Genomic DNA, 26,081 nt, shown 5'->3' on the forward strand with positions numbered 1-26,081 from the left:
ATTTGGCTTAACTCATCCCTTCATTAAAAGTAAAACACCCTAAGAATATTCCTACACAGTATCTGTCTATCATCCCTCAGCATCAACCTCAATACCGCTCCTACTCTTTCCTACGCGTTCGCTTGGCGCAAATGTTGCCTGAGACCCGCTAATACATGACTGCGACTCCTCTCCATCAAACGGCACATTTGGCATACTAATCACAACTTCTGGGTACGCTTTGCTAGCTGGCACTACAGGCCAGCTGAGAAATTACAGCCATCGCTAGCGCCAAGGTAACATGCATGCCTGTCCGACTCCCCTCGTAACTGCACAAACATTTCATTAACGTGCATTAACATTTTTATCAGATCTTAGTAAAAGCCCTTAAAAGCTTATTAGCCCGCACATACCTAAAAGCCACGCATACTGTTCTTTACATCGCCTCGCTCTCATTAACAAACTTACTTTGCTATTTAAAACCCTTTTCTGGAGAGTATGCCCCTAAACAAAAACAAAAAAAAAAAAACTTCCATTTTTTTCTCCCACCTGCGCTGCTTCTCTCAACTTAACAACTCAACTGTGACTCGCAACAGAGAAATAACGACAAAAAGCGCGGCAGTTGTTGGACCGCGCGGACTCACCTGCAAGGCCCGCTGCTCCCGGCTGAGCTGGCTGGAGTCGGCGTACAGCTCGGTCGTCACGCACTTGAATCGATCACCTACATAACCGGCAGAGTTTGCGATCCTCTTGGCCAACTTAGACGGCTTGGGCTTCAGTATTTTGCCATCGGCAGATTCTGCATCCTCGGCTCCGTCTTTGGTATAGGTCTGGTTGGCGTCGATGCTGGGCGGTGCGGTCCCCATGCAGAATGGCTTCGCGTCCTCCTGCACCTTGCCAAAAGCCAGAGCCGGAGCATCACTCTCGTGAGCGCTTTCCAAGAAAACCGGCGAAGGCTGGACCGGCACTCTCTCTTTAGGCTGGCTCACAGACAAATCTTCTTTCCTTAAGCCGAACACTGATGAACTCTGGGCCTGCTTGAAATTATAGGTTTCATGAAGATCATTATTTCTTCCAAACTCCTCTCTCATTACAATAAAATCTCTGTGCTGCGGCGCCTGCTCTGCCTTGTGCTTTGTAGGGTCATTAGTCTGATTACTGCTTTCCGTGGCAAAGCTGGCTTTCGTTACGTTTGCTTCACTTTTAGCCTCTTGCTCGTCTCGGAGAAGATCCGGGAAGAGGTGTTTGTCACTTTTTGCGGAGTTTTTATTATGGCCAGAGCTCTGGTGCAACTTCACGCTCTTGTCACTGGGCATTTCGAAATGCATCTTCCCGCCACTCTCCAGGAGCTCTGGCAACCGGCCCCGCAGAGACGGGTCCTCATATCGGACCCTCTCGTGAGACCGTGACCTCCTTTCTGGCTTCTCCTCCTTATTGATCTCCAGAGCTGAATGCTGCAGCAGCATGGGGTGCACCATCCCCATTTCCAGTGCGTTCTGGTAGGTCATGAACTCCCCCCGCCCTGCTGGCAGGCTGTAGGGGAGGCCAGGTTTGGGAGCAAGATGGGTGGGGTAGAGGCTGCCATTGGGCAGCAAGACAGGATGTGGATACACATGTCCTTTCCCATGGAGGGTGAGAGGGCTGATGGCTATCCCTTCTGGCACGGGGTACGGGAGGTAACTCCTGGGGTAGGGCAGAGGTGGGGAGCGGAACGCCTCATTGGGTGGCAGAAAGATGGGGCTGGAGGCCAGGGCAGTCTCACTCGCCTTGAAGTTGGCTTCCTGGCCACAGGATTTGGCCACCTTACTGCTCGGTTTCGCAGGGGTGGCGACGGGCTGCCCGACATGCTGTATAACCGAGGCAGTGCTCTCCGCAGAGCTCCGGGCTGCCTTGGGACAGTCCGCGTTGGCGTTGGGAGCTGGCGATGCCGACGCCGGCCGCCCTCCCGCCGACACCGTCCCCGAAACGCTGCCCACGACTGCCTCCGTGCCACCCATCCTGGGGCAGGAGGAGCTGCGCTGCTGTGGGATAACCCAGTCCAGTGCCTTGTTTTTCAGCTGGAGATTCTTCCCAGCCTCTTCGCTGGGGCTGGGACCAGGAACGATCCAGGAGGATGGTGCCGTGCTGATAATTTCAGGCCTGTAGATGGGGCAGCTGTTCCCAGGAGAAATGGTTTCTTTCTGAATGATGTCACTGCCAGGCAAGTGCGTCCCCCCTCCTGCTCTTCCATGCACCAGCACTGTTGGCATAATTTTCTTACCATGGTCCAACTTGCCAGCAGTTTCTGCATCAACCACTTTCGCTGACAAGTCCAGGGGTTTGTCGGTGACATCTTTGGTTGGGGTCTGCTTTTCCAGGAGCGGGGGAGACCTGCCATCTTTCCGGTCGTGGCTGGCTTTCCGTGCATGTGGAGCGGATGGTGGGGGCGCCTCACCAGCGTCGCTGCCTTTGGGGAGCTTCCCATTGGAGAGGCGAGAGGGTGGAAATTCACCACCAACGTTCACGTAGGGCTTTGGGAGGGTAACAGCAGAGGAGGGAGAGGTGGTGATCCTGGGGAAGTGTTTGTGGAAATCCGTGTAGGCATCCCCCACCTGGGTGGGCAGAGGGAGGCGGGGGGATGGCCGGGGTGAGTGCGGCAGCAGGAGCGCGGGATCTGCCGGCAAGTTGGCAGGCGCCGGCTTGGCAGCGGCGACCCGGGGCTGCTTGCTGCTCTGGATGTGGGGGTAGGCATGCGTGTCCACAGGGGTGCCTGGGCTCACACCCATCTTCCACGACAAGCTCTTATCCGGACAGTGCACCAGAGGTGGGATTGCCGGTGAAGCCGAAGCGGTCGAGAGCCTCATGGGTGATGCCAGTGACGAGGGGATGTGGGGGGCAACGTAATGGGAGGGAGGCAGGTATAAAAAACGCTCACCGTTCGTACATACGGGTGAGTAAGCCAGGTGCTGTGGTAAGCTGTAGGTGGACTGCTGAGGTAGCAATGCCTTGTACATGTTCAACGAATACTTATTTGGTGAGTCAAGGAAAGGGTATATGGCAGGCGTTGTGCCCTCCATATAGGGGTTTACCCAGGGGAGCCTTAGGTAACTAGCACCATTGACACCGAGGGGACTCTGCCTGTCACCCGCAGCCCGGTCCAAACCCAGCGTCTCCCCCGTCGGGACAGAGTTTTTTTGTATTCCAGGTGGCGTTTTGTAAATAGCGCTGAAGCCATTCGGGGCTTTTCCAGAGACAGCTGCGCTTTCTACCGCTTCGGGGGGATTAGACTTAAACTGTATCTCTGGATTTCTTTCAGGAGTAAATCCGAGGCCGGCTATCGAACTCGTAGCATCCCGTGATTTTTCCGAGCCAAGTCCGCACAAGCTGGAATAGATACTGGGGACTCTGAGTCCTTCTCGCATGAGTCCAGACCTGTCCATACTCAGAGCTGCAAGACTGTCAATGCGATGTGCTGTAGTCGCATCCACCTTTACAGAACAAGAAGTATGTTACTTTCACATCTAACTAACACGACTGCCACTCAAGCTACAGATAGATTAGCATTAGGGGAGATAAACAGCAACAACACAAACATGGTGTTTGTTCTGAAAATGTACAGAGGCTGGTCACACTGGAAAATGGGAGAACAGGGAGCAATATACACAACACTGCAAACGTCAGCACCAATCTCTCCGTATCCAAAATTCAACAGCCAGAAACAAAGGTGTGAAGACCCAAGCAGCCTAGAAGAGGCCCAGAGACGATGCTTAGTGGCACTGTTCCTGTGCGACAACAGGTTCCTCAGACCCGGCCCTGCCAGAGCAAGTGGATGTGGGTTGTGGCATGGATACCAGGAAGAGAAGGATGGAGTGCCTCTCCTCCTTCTCCTCCTCCAGGACCTATCCCTCTGCCACAAGCTCTGCTCCAGGGCTCACCACCACGTTTCACGGGGTGAGACATCTGAGGATGCAGCATGAAGAAAGGTCCGCCATCGAATTTCTTTCCCACTTGCTCCTCCCCACGTACACTCAAAGAAAGAAAAAACCCACCAACTTTGCTGAAACATTGATGTACTTAATGCTTACATGAACTATTTTTGTTACACGTGCCGGTATTCTGCATGACATTATTTGTAACAGCAAAATTAAGGATCTGATGTCATATGACAACATACATCACAAAGCCAGCGTCAAGAGATTAACGAGATAAAGAAACAAAGCCCCAATTTCACTCATGTCCCGCAAGAGCTGCAACGGAAACCTGTTCTCCAAATGGATCACATATTAATATTCCAGGGGCAGGAGTTGGGGTGGGGAGGACAGGCACAGATTCATCTGAAGCACGAAGTTTTTAACTTCTTACCACACTGTGATTCAGGTGATTTTCTTCCCTCAACTCCAGTCTGCTTTTCGGTGCATCGCCATCATTAATGGGAATTTTCCTATTAAGAAACAGAAACTTATTATTTGAAAACACCCTGCCCGTCTCAGATCAGTACAAGATCATATCACCTCCATATTTTGATCCTCCTCAAGGAGTACCATGAGATAATGTAGTTATCCTTCTCTGTACCCATGCACAGAGACTACTTTGAAAAGCAGGGACCATTTGAAAATAAGCATAAAGGGTTTTGACACCAAGAACACACCAAGCACATCTCAGAGCAGCCTCTTCCAAAGCAAGTGGCTTTTGTCAAGGTCTCCTCTTTTGCCCCTTGCCCTTTTGCTTTTCCAAAGGGAGAATATCCCATTTTAAACATACCCTGTTCCTGTACCATCCATAAACACTGCTGAGGAGAAAATTAAAACACATGCTAATATCATATGAACGTCAGCTCTTCCATGCTAAAGAGGGAGCTGCACATCTGTGCTATACCAGTGTTGCAGCACTGGGACTTGTTATCACAGAAATCACCAATAAAGAATATACCTTAGCACCAAATTTCAAATCCCATGGATAAAAATCGCTGACATGCAGCAGAAGGAAAGTTTCAGTATTACCCAAAAGAACTTCTTTCAATCAAAGTGTTTAAAGGCACACCATCACCATAAAGTAGAAGTGTGACTTTAATGCATTTGTTTTTAAAAAGATTCACCTTTCCTGCAGATAACATGTAAAATTATTATCCCTCAATAACTGTAAGGAAACTGGGGAGGGAGGGTGAGAAAGCAAAGTGAGACACTTGGCCATCTTCCTTTAGCTTATGTTTGCAAATAGGATTCCCTGCAAAAGACCAAAAAGTTTCCCCAGCTCCTTGAAGGCTTTTCACGTAACAGTGAGAACAGAGGCTGAGAAGACAGAAGAACACTAAAACCACATGAAATTGGCACAGAGAACTGCAGGCGTATCTGCAGCTTCTGTTCAGCATCATTCTGCTTTTTAGAAAGCTAGGATTTAAGGGAAAAGGACACCAGCCAGTGAGACTGTGTCACCCCAAGGAAAATTATTAAAGACTGTAATTTTAATCATCGACTGAATTATATTCAAGAGGAAAAATGGTGAAGTGGAGGAGAAATTCACATGTGGGAGATGGAAAGGCCACTACTGATCCTATTTCACAGGACAAGGTGTTGGCCCAAAGGCAGGGAATGCAAAAGTCACAGGCAGGAGGCAGGGCTTCGAGGCAGGAGCCCCTCTGCCACAAAGAGTCACCACAAGAACACAGGCACTATTTGGTTTAAATCCCTTTCACAACTATGAAAAAATTAATTAATTGTAAAAGCACCTTTAAGGGCTGCTTCAGGGAGTAATCCCTTTAAAGGGCGTCCCCACTTCACTGACCCAGGTTGCCTGTTAAATAGTAAATCAGCGTCTGCTCTGCTGCTCTCCGGCACGTCCTGTTTCTCTCCCCTTGCCCTCCCTCCAAGCTGGGCTGATCTCGATACAAGGTGGCAGCTATCTGCTCCAGTACTAGGGAAGCGAGCAAACTCCGAGAACCTCACTCTGCAGAATTACAGTGTGGTTTAACTTGCCAGCAGCTTAAATATTTACCTGTCTTCATTAATTCCACACATGCGGACCCTTTCATTGCTCATCCAACTATGAACGTTGCCATACAGGGGAGTTGCAGAAAGCATGACGTCTTCTTAAAAATCGCCGCTTTTCTTCACAGTTTTATATTCTATTTAAAAAAAAAAGAAAAAGAAAAAAAAAGTTGAGCAGATTTGTCTAGGAGGAAGTGCAAACATCACAGCGGAGCAGCCAGCCTCCCTCCGGGTAATTAATAATGAATGCAGGATTGGTGCAGGGAGTGAGCTGCCTACGTTAACCGCTAAGGGAGATACCCGGCAATAGAGGAGCAAATTGAGGGCATTTATAGGTCAGAGGAGATGGATCTTTTCCCCAGCGCACATCCAGAAAATTAAGGATCATTCCAGGCTATCGACAAATAAAAGTTTCTCTGCAGCCTTTCATTTCCACGAGAAATGACTCAGCGGGCCAAGTACACACCAGTCCCCAAATCCTCATCTTATACAGACTGAGCCAAGGAGGGAGACACCACGGGCTTGGGGGAACATGTGAACTACCCACAGGTGCTCACCAAAGCCCTGTATTAAGGAACACACAGGAGCAGGAGAGCATGGCAAGAACAACCACATAGCGCATGTATTCGCTACGCTGATCACTGATAAGGCCTTTACACGAGGACTTAAAACTGAAGAGACGCTGCTACAGAAGAGATCTAAATAAAAACCTCCCCTTTAGCGTCTGCACATGACTAACTTGGAGAAAGGGGTTAAAAATAGTAAGTGGGTTGGCGAGCTCCCCACCCCTTGATTTGATTAAGTGCGGAGCCCTGGTGGCTTCTGCATCGGAGCTGCTGCTGCTGCTGCTGCTGCTGCTGCTGCTGCTGCTGCTGCTGCTGCGAGTGCTTTCAGTAATTCAATGATGCCTGCTCACTCCAGGGAAAGAAATCATTAGCGGGCTCACTGGAGAAGTATTAGCAGTCCAAGAGGATCGGCGCCGTGTGCAGCCGGAGAGGCAGGTGAAAGGTAACCACATTTTCGCGTCCAGTGGCAGAGAGGGAAAGGCTTTTCCTCCCCTCTACCTTGCCTAATGCCACCTCTGCTCGCATTAAATTCTAGTTTGCTGCATGAGCGAAGTGTCAGGACAAGCTGCGTTTTATTAACAGGATTATCGCGGCGCATGATTTATTCCAGTGCAAGATTTTAATTGCTCTTCGGAGGTTGAGTCGTTTCTTTTGACTGAGCTTCAGCCTGCATCCTGCTGCTAAATGCTGGGTTAATAAGTAGGGGGAGCCTTTAATGCACAGGATATCCCTCAGCTCTTCCTCTCTCACAAAAATAGAAGCCTTTAAGCAGGAGGCATGATACTCCTTTTACACACACACACACAAACCAGTAACGGGCGATTGACCACTGGGAGTTTAATGCCTAAATGTCTCCCAAAGCATCCATGCTTCCCCAGCAAACTCATTTCCTTTGTCAGGCTACAAAATATGCAAATGATCGCTTTGGCATTTAATGGGGAAGAAGCCCAGATTGGGCCTTTAACACAATACTTCACACACGTTCAGAGAGGTTTAAGAACTGAAACGGCAGGAAAGCCTTGTTCCCCAACACTTTTTTCTCCCCTCAGAGAGGCCTTTTGTGCAAAACTCCACGTCTGGAACAAATGTATATTAATGAAACGGCATGTTGACCCTCCTCTCTCCACAACGGTTAGCTTTCCCTAATGAAGTCCGCACAAATTGCAGTGAGGAAACAAAAATCCGTGGAGGTTAGATAGCGCACTATCATTCAAAAGGAGTTATTTCACTGGAAAGACGTTTTCTGGACAGATTTACTGGTTTCCAGATGCGCCGCTCGTAATGTTTTCAATAGAGGCAGCAGCAGCATGGAGAGAGTGATTTAGGGTTTTACGTAAGGTTAGTAGGCACCCCGTGCGCTGCCTCATCTGTGAGGGACGGACAACGGCTCGGAGAAGGGCCTCGGTGGCACACGGCCCTGTTCCCTGTGTCCCGCTCTCCTCGGCGGGGCCGCCTGTGCCTGGCCTGGTTTCCTCGGTGGAAGTGTATCATTAAGATAAGGCGCAGAGCCTGAATTAGAGCCCATCAATCCCCTGACACGTGCAGATAGCGAAACGCTGAAGTTGCACAGGGGGCCGAGAGCTTCCCCAGCCGCAGCGGGAAAGCTGGAGGCTCCATGTCCCACCACCATCACCCGAGCAAGGGCAAAGCACGTCAGGTCGCAGGGAGGTGGTGGGATGTGCTAGGGCCACTGGGCATGCCAGACCCCGCGCCCCCGACGGCTGCCAGCCCCTTCCCCAAAGCCACCTCTTGTCGCTGCCCGCCCTGGGTGCGCGTGTGTGCAGTTATAATCATCGCCGCCCTGATGAACTTCTTGTGAACTGTTTAAAAGTGGAGGTCTGCTGAACGAGCAGCGGCGCCACTGCCAGCCATAATTTCATTGTAACAAGCAGCAGACTCTTAACTCTTCGCACACCCCGTCTCTCCCCCTCCCTCCTCTTTCTGCCCGCAGGCAGCTGCCGTCGGGGATGCTGGCTCGCAGGGAACTCCACCGGCTCGGCCAAACGCCGGGAGCTCCTAGAGCCCTCCACACTGCAGCGACAGCGGCGGGGGCGTGGGGGGCACCGCACCTATTTATACTCAGCTTCCGCGGGGGAGGGCGCAGCCGGCCCCGTTATGCAACCTCGACGGCAGGCTGAGCGCCCGAACGCACGGAGGAAACCGAGGACACGTCTCTCTTTTCCTCCCTTCCTCGTCCTCCCCACCCGTCACCCACCGGGCTACCGTCGGCGCGCCCCGGGGGGCCGCAGCTCCCCCCCGGCTGCCTCCGCCGCTCTGCGCGGCGGGGCGCGGATCGGGGCTCGGCAGCCGGAGCGCGCACGGCATTTCCTCCGGGAGGTGTCTGGCCGATAAAGCCATGTGCGGCTAAATATAGACGGTGATGCACGGAGGAGGGAGGGAGGCGCGGGGGGAGCGGGAGGGGGACTGGGGGGTGTGGGGGGGAGAGAGTGAGACGCGCAAAGCACACGCGGTTCCGCAGCGATGCCGCCGTGCGAAACCAGTTGTGAAAAGCGCCTGCAAGCAAGCACTAACCTGCCTCCCGGCGTGCTGCCGAGCGGGGCCCCGGCGTGCCGAGCCGTGCCGCGCGGTGCCGAGCCGAGCCGAGCCCTGCCGGGAACACCCACCGGCCCGCGCAGCCCGCGCCCCGCCGGCCCCGCGCCGCAGAGGCAGGCACAGACACACACCGCGCTGATTAAAAAGGGAAACGTTTGGGTCTCCCTCGCAACGTCAACAGACTTTTGGCAGCCATTGACGCCAGCAGCAGCAAAGTTTTGTTAACACGCTCCTGGCGTGGAAACGAGAAAAACCCGATGCCCGCGGGGAGGGGGGGAGAAGGAGGAGGAGGGGAAAGAGGAGGAGATGGCATCGCCACCCGGAGCCAGAGCAGTCTCCTCTTGCCCCCTCCCCTCCCAGCACCCCATGACCCCGGGGTGCCCAGCAGCGAGTTTGCGAGGTGAAAGTCTCAGCGGGGAGGGAGGTAAGGGGAGCTGGTGGGGGCGGGAGGGGTTGGAGGAAGCCCGGCGGGGCCGGCGGCTGCAGCGAGCCAGGAAGCGGGGCGGGAGGAGAATTGCAGCGGCGCACGAGTTCCCTTTTGGCGCCTTTACTCTTTTCCACCTCCGAGCTCCGCCTGGCAGCCCGCCAGTTTCCACTGCACAAGCCACGGAGCCGGCAGCAGCAGCGGCAGCGCAGCGGCAGCCGGCGGGGAGGGCTGCGAGGGGTATAAAAAAAAAACCTCTGCGAGCGCCGATGGCACCGACGGAGCGGCAGGCAAACAACCCGGCCTTTCGGATATTAAAAACGATGCAATAAATTACGCGGCTCTGATCCCTCCCCCACGTTACCACCACTTTCCCCCCCCCCTCCGCCCCGCCGCCGCCCGGTTCCAGGCCAATGGAAGGATCATTTCTAGATTTGTGAAAATCCCTGAGAGAGAAGTGAAAAGCAATCGGGGACTCGTAGCGATCCACTTCGATTAGCCCTCAGCCCCGTTCATCTGGAGCTTGATTTAAAGGGCAGCACTCGCACGGTATTTATAAGCTTAAATACAGAGCTGATGCTTATGAATGTGTTTAGGTACCTCGTTTATCTTGTACCTCCGACTTACATATTTACGAGTTACAAAAACAACGACCTGTGCCACGGCTAGAAAGGAGACTTCAGAGACACCGTATTGCTGCACCGTTTACAATGCGCCGTATAAAGCTCTGGCAGCAGCCAGCGATCTAATATTAGACAAGTGTTTAAAGAACAGGCTTGGCTGCGCTTTTTATACATATATATATTAAAAATAAAAAATACTGTGGGTTATTTTTTTCAATCTCCACACGGCATCACCGCTAGTGACACGTTTTGTAAACGAGAGGAGGAAGCTGCAGACTAAGTAGCCGCCGCACGGATCCGCGGATTAGAGAAGAAGTTTGACCTTTACCCGGGACGTGTGGCATTTCATTTAACCATAAAGCTAAGCACAATGCGCCAGCGAGATCGCTAAACCGATTTAAAATACATATTGAGTCATGCACGACAGTAGTGCATCTCGGTTTAGGCAGCGTGCAGGCAGCGCAAGGGGGTCGGCGTCTATTTTTAAGCCTCCTGCCGCAGCCACCCCCGTCGTCCCCGTGTCCCCCCCTCACCGCGGCTCCCACACCGTCACGTGTCGAACAGCGAACGGGACTTTCTGCCGTGTAAACACGGCACGGCGGAGCCGACCGAGGGCACCCGGGGCCGCCGAGCCAGCGCCAACACCCGCGCCAACACCCGCACCAGCACCCGCACCAGCGGGGCATCCTCCCCCCCTCGAGCACCCCCACCGCGGGCTGCGCTTGGCTCCGGCCCCACGGAGACACCCCCGCCCGCAGCGGGGCTCCGGCGGGGGCGGCCCCCCCGGCACAGGCGGCCCGAGGGAGCGGCGGCCCCCGCACTCCCCCCGCGCCGCCTGTCACGCCTTGGACCCTGCACAGACAGTCGCAGAGCCGTAGCGGCAGCGGCGCGTTCCCCCTTTCCCATATGCTGCGAGGCGAATCATTGCATCGCTCTCAGCGCCGGCGGCAGCCAAAAAGAGAGGGGGGGAAAGTTTTCAATTAATGATAAGCCTAGGAACTGGGGAAGGGGGCGGGGGAGGAGGCCAATGAGGGAAAGTTAAAATGGCTGGCGATCCTTCAAATAACCCTGGCTGCCCTTCCCCGGGGCCCGCACGGCACTGTCTGCCGTGGAGCCCCGGGGGAAGACCCGGACCCCCGGACACACCTCGTCGAGGCGCCCCGGGGGCCAAGACTGCCTCAGGGGGCCACGGCTGCCTCGGCATACGGCGATGCCCACACCTGAAGGTTACGGGACATTTGCATGGCAGGGGCACTCGCTCCCATCCCCCCCTTCCCCTCCCTCCGGTTAAAACACATCGAGGGGCTGCGACAGAGAGTGCAAAGGCTCTCACACACACACAACGGGGAGAGGTGAGGCAGCTGGTACCCAACTTTTGAGTCATCACCGCATGAAGGATTTACCAGGGATTCGCGGGAAACACTGACCCCGTCCGCCGCACTGGCAGCCCCGCACGGCCGCTACGGCGCCCGCCCCCGAGCCGCCCCCGCCCCTCGGTGCGGGCCATGTCCCCGTCCCCCCCAGCGCACACAGCGGCGGGCGGGCTGCTCCCCCCGGGGGGCCGGGGGATTCCTGCCGCCGCTCCGGCCGTGCCGGGAACAAGGCTGCCGGAGGAGGCGGTGGCGGAGGAGGGAGGGAGCCGCAAACCGGCTCAGCCGCAGGAACCCCCCGGGCCCCCGCGCAGACGGGGCTCCCGGCGAGAGCCTGGGCTCCCTCCTTCGCCCACCCGCCGCGGCATCTCCCTACCCAGACCGTCCGCGCCATTTTAGACACACACACACACTCACTCGCACACACACACGCACGGGAGCGAGGTTTCCGCTGCTGCTGCTGCCAGAGACAACAGGCAGCAGCCGAGCCCGGGCTGCGCAGGAGGAGCAGCGGCAGCAGTAGGAGAGGGACACACATACACACGCAAGCACACACACACCCACGCACCGCGGGCCAGGCAGAAATGTGCATTTCAGGTAATTTAAGGCCGCATTCCCGGCGCGGGGAAGGAAAAGCGCAGGCCTGCGCGACCCCCTCCCACCCCCCAAGCCCATTAACCCGCCGCGCACTCGGCATCCCGGGAGCCCTTCATTGTTGCCTTTATTCCGTATGGCTTTTGCTTTCCAGGAGGGGGATAGAAAGAAAAAGAGAGAGGGCAGGGGAAAAAAAAAAAAAAAAAAAGAAAATACCACCAAGCCAGCCCCTTCCCCCCGCTCGTCCCCCATTGTTCGGCCGCGGGAGGCTGGGCGAGCGCAGCGCCACGGGCTCGCCATTAGCCGGGCTGCGCCGAGCCCCCCCCGCCCCCAATAGATCGGGAAACTTATGAGGCGGGAGGAGGGGGGAGCCCCCCCACAATGAATACAAAAGTCCCAGCGCTCCTGCGAGAGAGTTGGGCGAAGGCCTGCGTTCACTTCCGTAACGTTATCCTTGCAGAAATACCGGAGCACGGCCCCCCGTTTCCTTCCCCCAGGCCCCGCCGCACCCCCGGGGGGGCTGGAGTGATTAATGGGACGTACGCCCTTGCTTTCCCTCCGGCCACCCCGGCACACCGCTCCCCGGCGCGGAGCCGCCGCCGCACGCTGGGCGGGGGCGGCCCCCCCACGCATCCGTCGGGGACGTTGGGAGATATTGATCACGGACGACTTCATTTTGCATAACTGCGGCTGACAGGGTCTGTGGTTCCCTCATTTACGGAGCAACAGCTTCGCGGGGCTGATGGATAGGGAGCGGCTCCCTCCGTTCTCCCCCAGGGTCCCCCCTCCCTCCCCGCAGCGACAGCCCCGCCGGGGGACGGCGGCTCCCGCGCCTCATGCAGCAAATGGCCGGCGCACAACAGGGAAATATTAAACTTAGGTGCCTCCGTCTCTCGTTCTACCTAGCGAGGCCGGCCTAGGAGCCTCCGCTCCCCGCAGGGCTTTGTCTGCACAGCCACAGAGGGGCCGGGGCCAGGGCACGGGAACCTTAGCCGGCCACATGTAAGAAAAAGTGCTTGGGAAGTTGGGGCTTCTTCCTCCTTTTTTTTTTTTTAATTTTTTTTAATTCCCTCCTCCTCCCAACAACAAACAAATAAACAGCTCGGTTTCTGCTGAACAATGCATAAAAATTAGCCTCGCCCCAAAGTTTATGTCGGGTTTATGGCGCTAACGTTTCTCTTTAATGGGAAACGCTTTCCCGAGCACTTCTGGAAAGCGCTGGCGAGCCCTCGCTTACGAAAGCTGCATTACGAGCACCTCGACTAAACGTCTCTGCAACTCCACGTCCCGACCTCACATCAACCTTCTCCAGACCTTTAGAGGCAAACGTCCAGGGTGGGCACAGCCAGCGCCAACCACCGCCCGTCTCGGCGTGCGGAAAACACCGGGGAAAGAGAAAAGGAAGCCCAACAACGACGCTCGTTTTTTCCGTGAAAAATTGTAAAATGAAAATAATTTTTAAAAAAGGTAAGAAAAAGGAGGAAATAAAAAAGGGACATAAAGTTGCCGGTGGCGGGGGTGCCCCGGCGGAGAAGAGGGCAGCGCGGAGGCCGCCGCCGGCCCTGCCTTCCCATCCCGGCGCTCCGCACCGAAACAAAGCAGCGAATCAACTGCGATGCAGATGGGCGGCTATGAATTTTTTGCTGCTGCTTAGAGCTTTAATTACTCGTTCTTGATCCGTGGGACTACGACACGACACCGCCAAGGTTAAAATGCCCTGAACAGCTCTGAGCAGATGTGAACGAGTTGGCAGACGCGCAAATGAGGTCTGCCTCTAAGCATGATAACAAGTGACTAATACATTGCATATCGCTGAAAGAAAATTATTTTTCTCTAATTTGCATTAGCTTTTTTTTTTTTTTTTTTTAACGCCGGCGACATTCCCTCCTCAGAGGCAGCAGCATAATCCTGAAAATATTGCTCCGTGACTTTAAAAGATTTGGAAGGAGGCAGCGATTGCCAGTGTTTTGGCTATGCAAGTGTTTTGGCTATGCAGTCTTGTTTATCTTTCCGCCTTTGCTCCAAGGCGAAACTAGTTTCGCAAGCAGTATTCTTGCAGAAAAATGGCACATGTCATATAAAACACCGGTTTATAGGAATTGATGCTAAAATTGTTATATGACTACTGGTGTACTTTTGCCACTAATAGCACAGTGTAATCCATAAAGGACCAAGGGGATAGTCAAGGCCAAAAGGGAAAAAAAAAATAGATTGACTGGAGAGAAATAGATAAAGACAACCCATCGACCAAAATGACTAAGAGGGGGGTGAAGGAGGAAATAAACATCTCCCCTTCTTACCTGCTTTCCACCCCAGGGCCGCGTCGTCAAAAAGACAATAGTATGTGGAGGTCACTTACTATATAAAACACAGCGATTCTCGTAGGTAGCGAAATTATGTCAGGTACAAATATAGGCCGGAACCCAGTTCTCCAAGTTCCCTCGACTTCCCAGAGGCTCTTCTGAAAGGGCTAGGAGATCACTCTGGGTACCGGAGCAAACTTCAAGAACAGACCGCATTTTGTATCCTACACTCAGATGGCAAACCGAGGGGCTTAGATGCAGAGGCTTTGAGCAGAAAATAGCCGCTCGGGCAATTTATGCACGAGGAGTTTTTCACTGAAGACCTACTCCAGGGGTCTGCGCGTCCAGGTTATCAGGGGTCGCACGCTGCCATCTCAAGGATAACTACTTCTCTGCCAGCACGTGTTTGGGAGGGAAATGCGCTGCCAGCCCCCGCACCGCCCCGCGCCCCAGGCCAGAGCAGCTCGGAGCGGGGCTGCCCCCTCCCCTCCTCCCGCGGGGCTGCCGGGACGCCTCTCCCGCTGCTCCCACAAAGTCACCGGGGCCGGCGCAAACCTGCCGCCGGGGGGGGATTTCCCAGCGCCGGGGCCGGGCACGGAGCCGGCCGCTCCTCCCGCTGCCTCTCTGCGCTTGTAAATCAAGCGGAGGAGGAAAGGGGAGTTGGGGAGGGGGGGGACGTTTTTTCCCCGCCCAGCGGCGTTTGCTTAAGTGACGCGGCGGGCGGCCGGTGGGTGATGCTGGGCGCCCCTCCGCCGCCCGGGATGCCCCGCAGAGCCCCGCGGCCGCCCCGCCGGGCCCCGCAGCGCCGGGCGGTGCCTCCGGGAGCGGCGGGGCGGCCCCGGGGCCGCTCCGGCCGCAGCGAGAGCTTTTGTGTGCGAGTACCGGCGAGGCGCGGGCTTTTCGCGCTCCAACAGCTGTCACATTATTTGCACTGGCTGTAAACAGCCTTCGCCTTCCCCCCCCCACACCCCGCCTTGCCACAGAGTTAAACCCAGACTAACAATCCCCAGTTAGAGATCAAACCAACAACAGCAGCATTGTGTCTGCCTTCATTGCTTTACCATCAACTACTGCAGCTGGTTTACTCGAAACAAGGAACACCCTCTACCCACCTCCCCGCCCAGGGGCCAGAAACGTGCTTGTTCCCGGCGGTTGGCCAGGCGGAGCCGCGCTGCTCCGGGGGGATTCTGCGGGCTGGGGGGGGAGGGGGTTGCTGCTCCACCAACGCGATGCCGGCGGGGTCCCGACCGCCGCGGGGCTCCCCGCCACAGCGGAGAGGGGTTTCCAGTCAGCACTCACGCCCGACGGAACGCCTTCACTCAGAAGTTGAGCTCCGCTCTCGGTCTGGCTTTTGGGAAGGGCGAGGGGGAACCCCGCTGTAGCGGGGAAAGCCGCGCCTGCAGCTGCGCGGCGCCCCGCGGCACACGGCGAGCTCGCCCCCGCGGCGCGCCCCCGAGCAGCCCTTCCCCGGGAGAGTCGGGCTCTCCACAGTCCCTGCCCGGCCGCCTCGCCCCGGACCGCCTGTCCGACCTGCTGTGGCACAGAACGTCCCGCCGAGGGGCCCCTCCTCCGCCCCTGCCGCGGGCCGTGACCCCGCAACCCGCGGCGGCCCCGGCCCCTCCGCGCAGCCGGTCGGCTGAGACGCACTTCCACCTTCATCCCTTTCCATCTTAAGGCAAGGGAAAAAAAATAAAAAAGCCAATAACCTAAAGCACGACTCCAGCTTCGCTCACGATACAACCACCTGGCAGCAAAGGAGTGCACTGCACACTCTCAGTGGGCCTTCTGTTGGGCACAGCTGGAATTTGAGTGTAAATCCTCATACCTCCTTCCCTGCCCTTACTTATTTTTGCATCAGCAGCGAAGCCAGAGGAGAGGTGGAATTTACTTTACAGAAGCAAGGGAAAAATAAATCTGTTCGAGGAAACCTTTCCATGCCCAGTCTGACTCCTGGTATTACCCAAATTATGTGTCTCTTAAGGGAAATCCAAGACACAGCAACTTTCTCTGAAATTTTTGTCCCACACCAACTCTTGAAGAGGCTACAGGACATGGAGTAACCCTTTCCAGGTACCTATATGGAGTTTGGGAGCTGGCACCAGAAAGGAAAAATAGCTGATTTTATTGGAAGCACGTCTCCATCTGGGCCTGACTCCTGCCAAAGGGCAGCGCTCCCCAGTCAGGTGAGGTGTTTCACACCAACGTGATAAGTCTCCAATCGACTTCTGAATCTGATTCACCGACCAAAGATGCCAGTATGTACTTGCAGGTCAGTATCATCGACTGTTCATTGCCTATACGTAGCCAGAAATCTGCTGGCCTGGTAAAAACCACTGCTAACAGAACAATGTCAGCAAAGGCTGCAACAGAGTCTTGTGAGAGACGGGCGATTCGTGCCTACTGAGGCTCTTTCAGCACAAAGGCTTTTAGAGGAAGAAGAGAGAGAAGGGGGAAAAAAAGGAGGGAGGGCTCTCGTGTTTCAGGGCTGCTATCCCCTGGGAACCAAGAACCAAGTGTAGCTTCAATCAAATGCTGACTTCTCCTCCGGGAGCTCAGTAGGAAACCTGATCTCACTAGCTCATGCCTGCCTCCATGCATATAAGCTGGGTTTTCTTTCATACCAGCAATTTGTATAAAGAGGGGAGCCAATACAGTTTATTGCAAACGAGATCTCGCAGTAATGGATCTAGAGAGATATTTCTGTAGCTAAAATAAGACAACCTTCAGCCACCTGCTCAGGGCAGGCCACGCCGTAGCCGCCTCCAGCTCTGCACGCATGGCTCCGCTGTGGGCGCCCCTGGCACTGCACAGCACAGCCTCCCACGCACCTCCCCGAGCCCTGCATCCTCCCCAGCTGGCAGCAGCCGCCCTGGGTTGGGTTTTTTGTGCCATGCCAGGTTACACTTCCATTAAAACATTTACCCTGGGAGATCACTTCCTGCTTGCAAGTATTGTTCCGGCTTCCCCTGCTGCTCCCAACTTTAGCCAGAGCTGTTTCTCTCCTCGCCCAGGGTGGCGTGGAGACCCCAGGGTCTCCATCCCTGCTTGTGGACCCTGGGCTGCCCTGGCACGGCAAAGCACAGCATGGCACAGCAGAGGAGGTCTGCGGGGAAAGGCAGGCCAGTCCTCCAGGCGGAGCTCCGCATAACTTCACACCGGGCTGCTTAATTCTGCACGGGGCTTTGCTAATCCACTTTGTGCTTGACTACTGAAACGGGAGGAAAGGAAAACACTGCACAGGGAGCACGACCAGGCCAGAGCAAGGTGAGCCTGGGGGACTGAAGGCTGTGGGAAGGGCTTTCCCCAACACCCGGGTCAGCCTCCTACTGCTGTGGGCAAGCCGAAGAGGCTTAAAGCACAACACAGCACACCGGGGCGTGGGAGCAAAGGGGATTGCCTGGGGATCAGAGATCCCTGTAGGATCTCTCCATAGCTGGGAGCTTTCACACAGAGAAAGTTTGGCTCAGGGAGGGAATTTACACTTAGAAAGAAGAGGAGCTCAGCCCATCCCTTCTCGTGCCATCAACAATTTCTCTGTGAATTTCAGGGAGAGATGAGAATATACCCCTACAGCTTTGATTTCACTTCTCTGTCCCTACCTGTCATCATAGGCAAATGCCATATTTAAACCATAAGTAAACAAGCCCCACAAAGCTCTCCCATCCCTCCAGGAGACTCCTAGCTACAATGCCACCCCACTCCCCGGGGAACACGGGAAACAGAGCAGTGGGTGGGGGACAGGCAGCCCCACAGCACCTGGTCCACACAAGCACACTCGTCGGGCTGCCCCAAGCATGGAGTTTGCTCTCTGTGCAAGTAGAGGTGTATTTCTCTCTTCTATCAACTGTGCTAAGTACCAGCTACTCCGAAACTCCTGTGAAGCTGGAATTCTTTTATAACAGAGGATACAGGCACAAATGTTTTGTAATATGCAAATACTGAAAGACACACAAAGGGTCTAGGTGAGGTATTCCCTAACCTTAAATGAGTGCTTGGGGTAAGAGCAAGAGCTACTCCAGCTGAAAACTAAAAGCAGAACACACTCTGAGAAAGAACACTGACTGGCAGACTGCAACCCACCGTGAGCTGTCTAGAGGTGCGTGGGGAATGACCCTTCCACAGCACCAAGCCAGTGCAGCTCCTGGATGCGGGAGATTGCTCCGAGGGGAGCTGGAGCCATGGAAAGGAGAGCATGTCTGCTGGGAGCACTCTTGTTCCTCCTGGCTGAGGAGCAGGCAGAGGAAGCACAATGCCAGGCTTTCCCGGTGTGGGCTCGGCCGCGCAGCGTGGCCCCGAACCTCCCCCTTTCCCCTGTGCTCCACTGAACACACTCAGCTCTTTATACGAGCCATTCCCAGTGTGGCTGGTGGATTCTGCGCTTTCCACTTTAATTGTCTTATCCAAATAAAGCTTTGTTTTCCTTAGCGCGACAATCCCAACATTCAGGCCGAGATTTTCATTGGACAGAGGAGATATTTTATTCTCCGATTGTTTGGGGAGTCAGGGCTTACACGGAACAGCCCTGGCTTGTGTGCCTCCGCTCACAATGGGGTCTTTGCAGCCCCAGTCTCCGTCCTGTAGATTCATTTTCCGGAGAGATCGGGATGAGAATCATGTTTCTCTCAATTTCATAGCTTTCCAAGTCTACCCTAGACTTTAACAAGTCTTTTAGTTTGCACCTAGACAATAAATTTAGTTTAATTTAGCTTCCGGTCTTTAATTTTAGCAGGTCTTCTTTTTGCATGCAAATCAATATGGCAATTACCATCTAAAAGCTCGCCCAGCCCTAGGTCAATGTAAATTGATCATTGTCCGCCTTCTACAAAATAACACCGGGAGTCTGTGGTGCATAATGAGATTATACTGGAAACTGTCTTTCAGATCACAAATTATATTTCATGCTGTCAGGATCTTCTCCAAGCGGACTTCCTTGCATGTCTAATCACACAGCACAGAATCTGTTCAGCTCATGAGGTAGGTTTGGGGTGCAAAGAGTGAAGGGAGAGTCCCAAATAATTCGGACAACAGTTTCAGAAAACATGCAGGCAGGTACAGAGGCGTGTTCTCACTCGCTAACTTTTCCAGAGGTGGAAGAGATGAGGGGAAAAAATATCCCCGCTCAGCCAAGAACTGTTGTCCAGCAAACAAGAAAAAATTAATTCCCTGCTGGAGACCAGCAGAACTTTCCTAAAGCCACATTAGCAAGGAGTTCTTGGCCTCCTTTCCATCCCCACCTCGTCTGCTCAGCCATTCAAAGGAGCTTTGGCTGCCTGCTCCAGAGAAACCTCCACGAAGGGCACACTCCCCTGGCAGAGACGTCCCTGCCCGCCGCAGCCTGGGGACCTGCGTGGGTCGGGCCGGAGGGAAAGGTCGCTCCGGAGCAGCGGCTGCTGTAAGCCGGTTCCCTGAAAGGCCAGAGGATTAACGAGATCTGCTCACGGCCAGGGGAACTCCCCCTGCCTGCAGCCCGGGCCTCCGCGCTGCCTCTGGCACACACACGCGATGCAGCCAGCGAGCGCTGCTCGGCGGAGCTCAGAGGGGTGAGTCCAGCTCTCCACACCACCACTCAGCTTATTGCAATACCAAGAAAGAGGGGTAAAAAAATACCAAGAAAGCAACACCAGCCTAAGCAGGAAGTATTACACTCAGCTTCATGGTGCTCTTTCTAAGCCTGCACTAAAACGTGATCTGTTGTGGTGTTTGGGGGAAAAGACTGTACATCACACATCACCTGTGCAACCCAGCTATGCTGCAGAGTCCCAGCAAGAGTCCAGATCTCTGCCAAGACATGCAGAAATCAGAGATCACCTGAGCTCCATACCAATCACCAATATACTCCAATACTCAAAGCCATGTTTACTCCAAGGGCTGCTACAGCTATGACCTGAACTGGAGCAGGCCTTTTGCCTGTCTTTGCAGGGGCCACTTATCGGTCAAAGTTGAGAGACCTTTTAAACGACAGCCACAGATTGCCAGGACTACTTTGGTATGTGCAGCACTCATTATTTTGGGCTGTGGTGGCCTGCGTCCATTTTCTCCGCAAACGGAGACACGAAAGCATGTCAACAACTTTGTGCGGTCTCGCAGCTGCACAGATCCAGAAAGTTTGTTTGCACAGACTGTACAGGAGCCCCTGAAGCTCAGTTGCTGTTAGGGGACCTTGGGTTCTTCTATCAGTCTTTAAAAAAAGTGAATTATCATGGGATGGAAGAAGAGGGAAAAGGGATGACAATTTTGAACTGCCTGAGAAGCTGCAGCTCTTGGCACATCCTGGTAAAGGCAGATACAGCGTGTGACACAGAGCCTGGATTGTCCACCAGCACAGGAATAAAGCCAAGGCACCAGTATTGTTTCAAGACCCAGTCCATATTTGGGCATTCAGCTCACACATCCTAAGTATTGCTCTAAATATTAGAGACATTCACCAATGTGTAGTTCATAATGCGCTCAAATGGGAGAAGTCATTTCTGTTCGCTCTCAGATTACTGGCTTGGTCTTGATGGTGGGGTTTTTTTGGGGGGAGTGGGGGAGAAGGGAGGGAAACCCTGCTGAGTCTGTTTGCACTGGTCTCTATTAGATATGCAACAAATCTGCCATTTCCGGCGTTGCTTCTATCTAATTAGAGATGTATTTAGATGTGACGTGTAAATAAGCACTGAGCTGCCTGCTGCCCTGGCTGTGCGGACTGCTCGGGAGCATTTCCAATAAGGCTGTAGCGCCCGGAACCAGGGCTCAGACAAAGAGGGATGGGAATGGTCTGCGCTGCAGGCGAATCCAACAAAACCAGCTTTTATCTATCGCTCTAAAGCCTTAACTGCTTTTAATCTGTACCGCCCAGGCTTGCACACCAGGATCGCATCTCATCCACTGAGGACGTCTAAAGCACAAAAGGAAGCACACACATGCACGCAGAAGCTGCAAATAACCCCCAACCCACCCGAGCCTCCACGCAGACCCTGCTCTCCACCTGCCCTTACACTCCACGAGGTGTGTGCGCTCCCGTGGGCTTCCAAACACCCCGAGGCAGGTACGCCCGGCTCCTGCCTGCACAGACACGAGCCGAGGGCTGCCCCACGCTGTGAGCACACACGCGGCCCCCGTGGGGCGGAGGGCGTGGAGCTGCTAGGGGACAAGCTGACGGGACCTGAAGGTGGCCGCGGAAGCTCGCTCCCCGAGCGGGGACAGGAACATCCATCGCGGGGTTTCCACTGCAGCCCGCGGAAAGCGGGGGTGGGGGAGGGCGGGCCACAGCGGGCCCGCGGGAGGCGGAGCGCCCCAGGGATGCCCCGACGCCAGGCCCCAACACCCTCGAGCCCGAGGGGCTGCGGCAGCTGCCCCGGCCCTGCGGCGGCCCGACCCTGGGTCCAGGAGCTCCTCGGAGTTTCCAGAGAGAGGAAACTCCTGGGAACAAAATCATCTGGTGCTCGCCTCGTGAACTCTTTTCCTGTTGTGGGAAACATCTCTTTACAAAGCCATTAGATGGACGGGGCAGCGCTGCCTCGTCGTCCTTCCCCCCACCCCGGCTGCGACAGCATCCCTGCGATCGCTGCTGCTACGGCAGCTTTCCAGGCCGGGGCAGCCAGCTCCGATCTCCTCTCAGCCTTAAGGGTTAACAACCATCTCCACCAAAAAAAAAAAAAAAAAAAGAGAGAAAGAAAGAAAGGAAGAAAAGAGGGGAAAAAAAAAAAGAAAAAATATCGCAGTGACCTTTTCCTCTCCGTCTCCCCCACTCTCCCTTTCAGGCTCTGGTTCCTTAGCTCGCAGGGAGCCTGAGCGGCTGTCTAGACCGATCTATCACAGACGGACAAACAATACCAGGAGAAGCCCCTGCCCGGTCCCTCAGCCTCTGCCACTCACCTTAGAAATGGCGAAGAACAGAAAAGTGACCGCGATACAATCCTCCCCGGTATATTTATAGCCTTCCACACAGCCCACCTTCATGCCTGACAAATGAGATTTTGTCTGCTCTCTCAGCGTACGCTCCAATAAACACACACACTTTTTTTTTTTTTCGGTGCCTGTTTGTTTTTGGTAACGTTCAGGGCTCGTCCCTCCGACCTCAGGGCGGGCGAGGGCCCACCACGCCCGTGAGGGGCGGCAGGTTTGATAGCCGGGGAGGGAGGGGCTCGGGGGGGAGCAGTAGGGGTCCCGGTCACTCGTCCGTACGCAATCTCCCAACCTGGAAACTTCAATGTCCGTATTCATCACGCCCCTTCGCACCCAGCCCCCCTCACCCGAAGTGCTCCCCGGTCCCTGCCAGCCCTCCAGGTTGCGTATTAAAGAGGTATACGGGGCGAGGAGCCGGAGGTCCAACGCTGCAAAAGGCTGGGGAATAACTAATGAGCTGTGCAGCCCATTGATCCGGTGCATACTTCCTAATTAACTCTGAGTCACCTATTTGTGACAGCAATTCAAAGAACCGCACCAGGGATAAACTGTAACCCCGGCGCGCGAAGGCAACCCGGCGGGGGGGGCGGAGGGAGGGAAGAGGCGGCGGAGGTGGGGGAGGAGGGCCGGAGGAGGAATTTGCTCCTAATCCTCCTAAAAGCAATTAGGGTGAGCGCTGCGCTGGCTACCTCTCGGCAAGAAGGGGAAAAAAAAAAAAGAAAAAAGAAAAAAAAAAAAAAAAACCCCCCAGCGGCTCCGACAGCAGAACCGAAAGGAAATGAATCGGTGTGTCGCAAGGGCGACAGCACCAGGCTCCAGACAGACAGGCAAGCACCAGCGTCTCGGGGACGAAAGTCGGCGAGAGAGGCGGCCGGAGGAAGGGGAACGCCGGGCTCGGTTGGGCAGCGGCCCGCACGGAGCTGCGGGAGGAGCGGCGACCCGGGAGCGGCAGAGCCACCGGCTGGGGTTGCAGACGCTACCCGGGGGACGGAGACCCAGCACCGCCCGCCCGCTCTCGCCCCCAGCTTTGTTCCCAAGCGGCTCTGGCGGGGCATTGCTCTTCCCGGCCACCCCCCGCAGTAGGGCCACGGGGAGGGGGCGGGAAAAAAAAGTTAATAGAAACCTTCGGAAAATCCAGGCTTGGCTACGTGGTGCGGATGGGGCTCCCCCCGCCCTCCCCCTTTTTAATACAAACACGAATACAAAAGCTGAGGGCTCCAAAGAGCAGATGAAAGCAATGAACGGAGTTTCTGGAAGAGATTCATTAGTGGGAATTAATGCCGCGAGGAGCTCCGAGGCGATACCATTAAAGCCAGTCCCCATACTTCGTCAGTTATGCACCGCTCACTATGGTCGGGGCTTTTTTTTTTTTTTTTCGGGGTAGATGGGGGAGGTGCTTTTCGCCTCCCCTTCGCCCCCTCCGCGATCACCAAACCCGGGATCCGACAGACATCGCGGAAACGAGAGAGGGGGAGGAAGGGAAAAAAAAAAAAACCAATACACACACACATCGAGAGAGAAAGAGGAACGTGAACGCTCCGCAGCCCTCGCCCCCGGACTCGCTCCACGAACATCAAATGCATGCCTCATATGCTGCGCAGAGCCGCCCCACTTGGCCCCGGCTTCACAAAGCAGCCTCCGCTCCCACCCCCCCTGGCCGTCCCCCTCCGACCGGCCCTTTGATGGCAAGCCCCGAGCCTCCCTCCGGCTCGCTCTCCCAACTCCAAACTACATTTTCGGGCTGACTAAACTTCCGTGTCACGCCGGACCTCACGCCAGCACAGCTCCGCGCACGGGAAAACCCCGGGCCGCCCTGCCCCACGTGCGCCGCGGCGCCCGCCCCGCCGGGGCGGAGGGACAGGGGGGAGCAGCGCCCCGGGCTCTCCCGGCGAGGGGAACGGCAGCCAGCACCGGGTTCTCCCCGCCGCTCACCTGCCCGGCGCCGCAGGACCGCGCTCTGCTCCCGGCGGGGAGCGCGGAGCCCGGCCGGCCGGGGCGGGGGCCGTCCCCGCTCCGCGAGTCGGCAGCGCTGCTCCTCGCTCGCCCCGTCCCACGGGAGCCCCCGCAACGCCGCTTGCTCCGGCGCCTTCCCAATCGCAAAAGTGCGAGAACACCGCCACCACTCCCCAAACGGGCGCACCGGAGCAAACAACTCGACCGGGGTGCTTCCCCCTCCGCCTCCGCTGCCCCAAACAGGCATCTTTAGAAGCAACTGCCTCCAAACTTCCCCAGCGCCGCCGCAGCCCCGGAGGCGCACCGGCAGACCCCTCTGCCCCCGCCGATCCCGCCCGAGCCCCACTGCCCCGAGCCGTAACTTTCTGCGGCGCCGCCGCCGCCGCTCTGCCTTCCCTTTCCCGCGGCGGGTCGGGGGAGCCCCGCGACCGCCCCGTCACCGCGGGACTCGGCGGCGGCGGCTCTTCCGCACGGGAGCTGTTCGCGGAGCGCAGCACAGACCTTTCTTCCGCGCCGCGGGGCTGTGGCGTACGCGGTCCGCGCCGCGGGTCCCCACACCGTCGCCTGGCCCTGCTGCTCTCTCCCTGGAAGGGCAGCCCCGTCGGGGGTGGGAGGAAGAGGCGAGAAAAGTTTCACGATCCCACTCTCCCTCTCTTGTGGGTGCCTGTTCCGCGGCTTGCCCCGGCGCGGGCGGGTCGGGGAAGGGGTGAGAAAAGAGGAGGGAGCTGCGGGACCGCGACCGCCCTCTGCGCCGACGGGGCAGGTGCCCACGGGAAGGGCTTTGCTCCTCGGCTCGACTGGGCTCAGCAGCGGGAGTGGGAGCGGCAGCCCGCGATGCTCATTCCGGCTGCCGGCTCTGGTTTGGCAGCGCCATGTTGCTGGCTTGCTCCGGGCGAAGTTCCTGTGCTGGCGAGCGCGGCGCTCCCCACATCTCGCCCGCGCCGCCGTCTCCCGTGCCCTGGCCGCCGCGGCTTTGTGTGTGTGTGGCTGGGGATTTAATTCTCCTCCTCCTCCTCTTCTCCTCCTCTCTCTCTCTTTTTTTCTTCCTCTCCCCCCTCCCGCCTCCCCTCTTTAGTCCGCCGGGAAAGCCGCTCTTCCTCACCTTGCCGCTGGGAGACCGGGCTCCGTCTGCTGCACGCTGCGCTCCCCTCGCATCCCCCCTCCCTCTCTTCCTCCTCCTCCTCCTCCTCCTCCTCCTCCAGCCGCCGCCTCCCCTCCCTTCCCCTCCCCCCGGGTAGGCGCTGCACCGAGGGAGCCGCCGCCAGCAGCAGCGGCAGCAGCAGCGCCGCCACCGCTTTTTCCCTCAGCAAGTTTCCCCCTCCCCTGGCTGCGTTTCCCTGCCCAGGCAGGGATCGCCCGGCCGCTCGCCCGCTTCTCCCCCCTGCCCTTGCCCTGACTAATTGATTTGCCCCCCCTCGCCGCGCCGCCAGCCCCTCGCCTCGCCCGCTCCCCCCGGCTGGCACAGGTCGCTGCCAAGCTGCGGCGCCCCGGGGAGGACTCCGTGCTCCCGCGCTCCCCGGCCGGCAGGAGGGGAAAGCCGCCCCCGCCCCGCCGATACTCCCCTCTCTCGCTACCCAGAAGGCCAGTGGAGAACCGCAATTACCATAAAGCTCCGCTCACTCCGCTCCGCCAAGCTGTCAAAACCCCGGCGGCGGCGGCGCTGCCAGACATCGCTGCGAGCCTCCGCGGCGGGTCGCGTCGCGCTGCCACCCCCCGCCACCCTGCTCGCCCCCAGGCCCTCCGCCAGGCGTCCCCGGCCCTCCCACCCCGCTTCCCCCCGCGCTCCCCGCAGCACCGCGGTGCCCGGAATCTCCCCCGGCGGTGCAGCCCGCGCCCCTCAATCAGACCCGCCGGCTCCGGGTTCCC

The 26,081-nt window shown here is 56.5% G+C and overlaps 1 protein-coding gene across 11 annotated transcripts in view; it reads right to left on the minus strand.

Moving 5' to 3' along the window:
* BCOR (BCL6 corepressor) overlaps window positions 1-26,081 on the minus strand; it is an 83,286-nt gene that overhangs the window by 34,334 nt on the left and 22,871 nt on the right. For 5 of the 11 annotated variants that reach the window (XM_050331446.1, XM_050331442.1, XM_050331445.1 and 2 more), the window contains exons 1-4: window positions 24,717-25,191; window positions 5,950-6,079; window positions 4,321-4,399; window positions 624-3,446 (exon numbers count right to left, since the gene is read on the minus strand). In XM_050331446.1, coding sequence (XP_050187403.1) covers window positions 624-3,446; window positions 4,321-4,399; window positions 5,950-6,035 — 2,988 coding nt within the window. In that variant the 5' untranslated portion in view covers window positions 6,036-6,079; window positions 24,717-25,191. Of the gene's footprint in view, window positions 1-623; window positions 3,447-4,320; window positions 4,400-5,949; window positions 6,080-9,040; window positions 9,062-24,716; window positions 25,192-25,317; window positions 25,369-25,818; window positions 25,877-26,081 lie in introns of those variants that run through there. The other 6 variants (XM_050331437.1, XM_050331439.1, XM_050331436.1 and 3 more) reach the window with 4 other exon arrangements.

Source organism: Myiozetetes cayanensis, unplaced genomic scaffold (genome assembly GCF_022539395.1).
Source record: "Myiozetetes cayanensis isolate MyiCay16 unplaced genomic scaffold, myiCay2020 scf5-8, whole genome shotgun sequence".
NCBI classification, from domain to species: domain Eukaryota; kingdom Metazoa; phylum Chordata; class Aves; order Passeriformes; family Tyrannidae; genus Myiozetetes; species Myiozetetes cayanensis.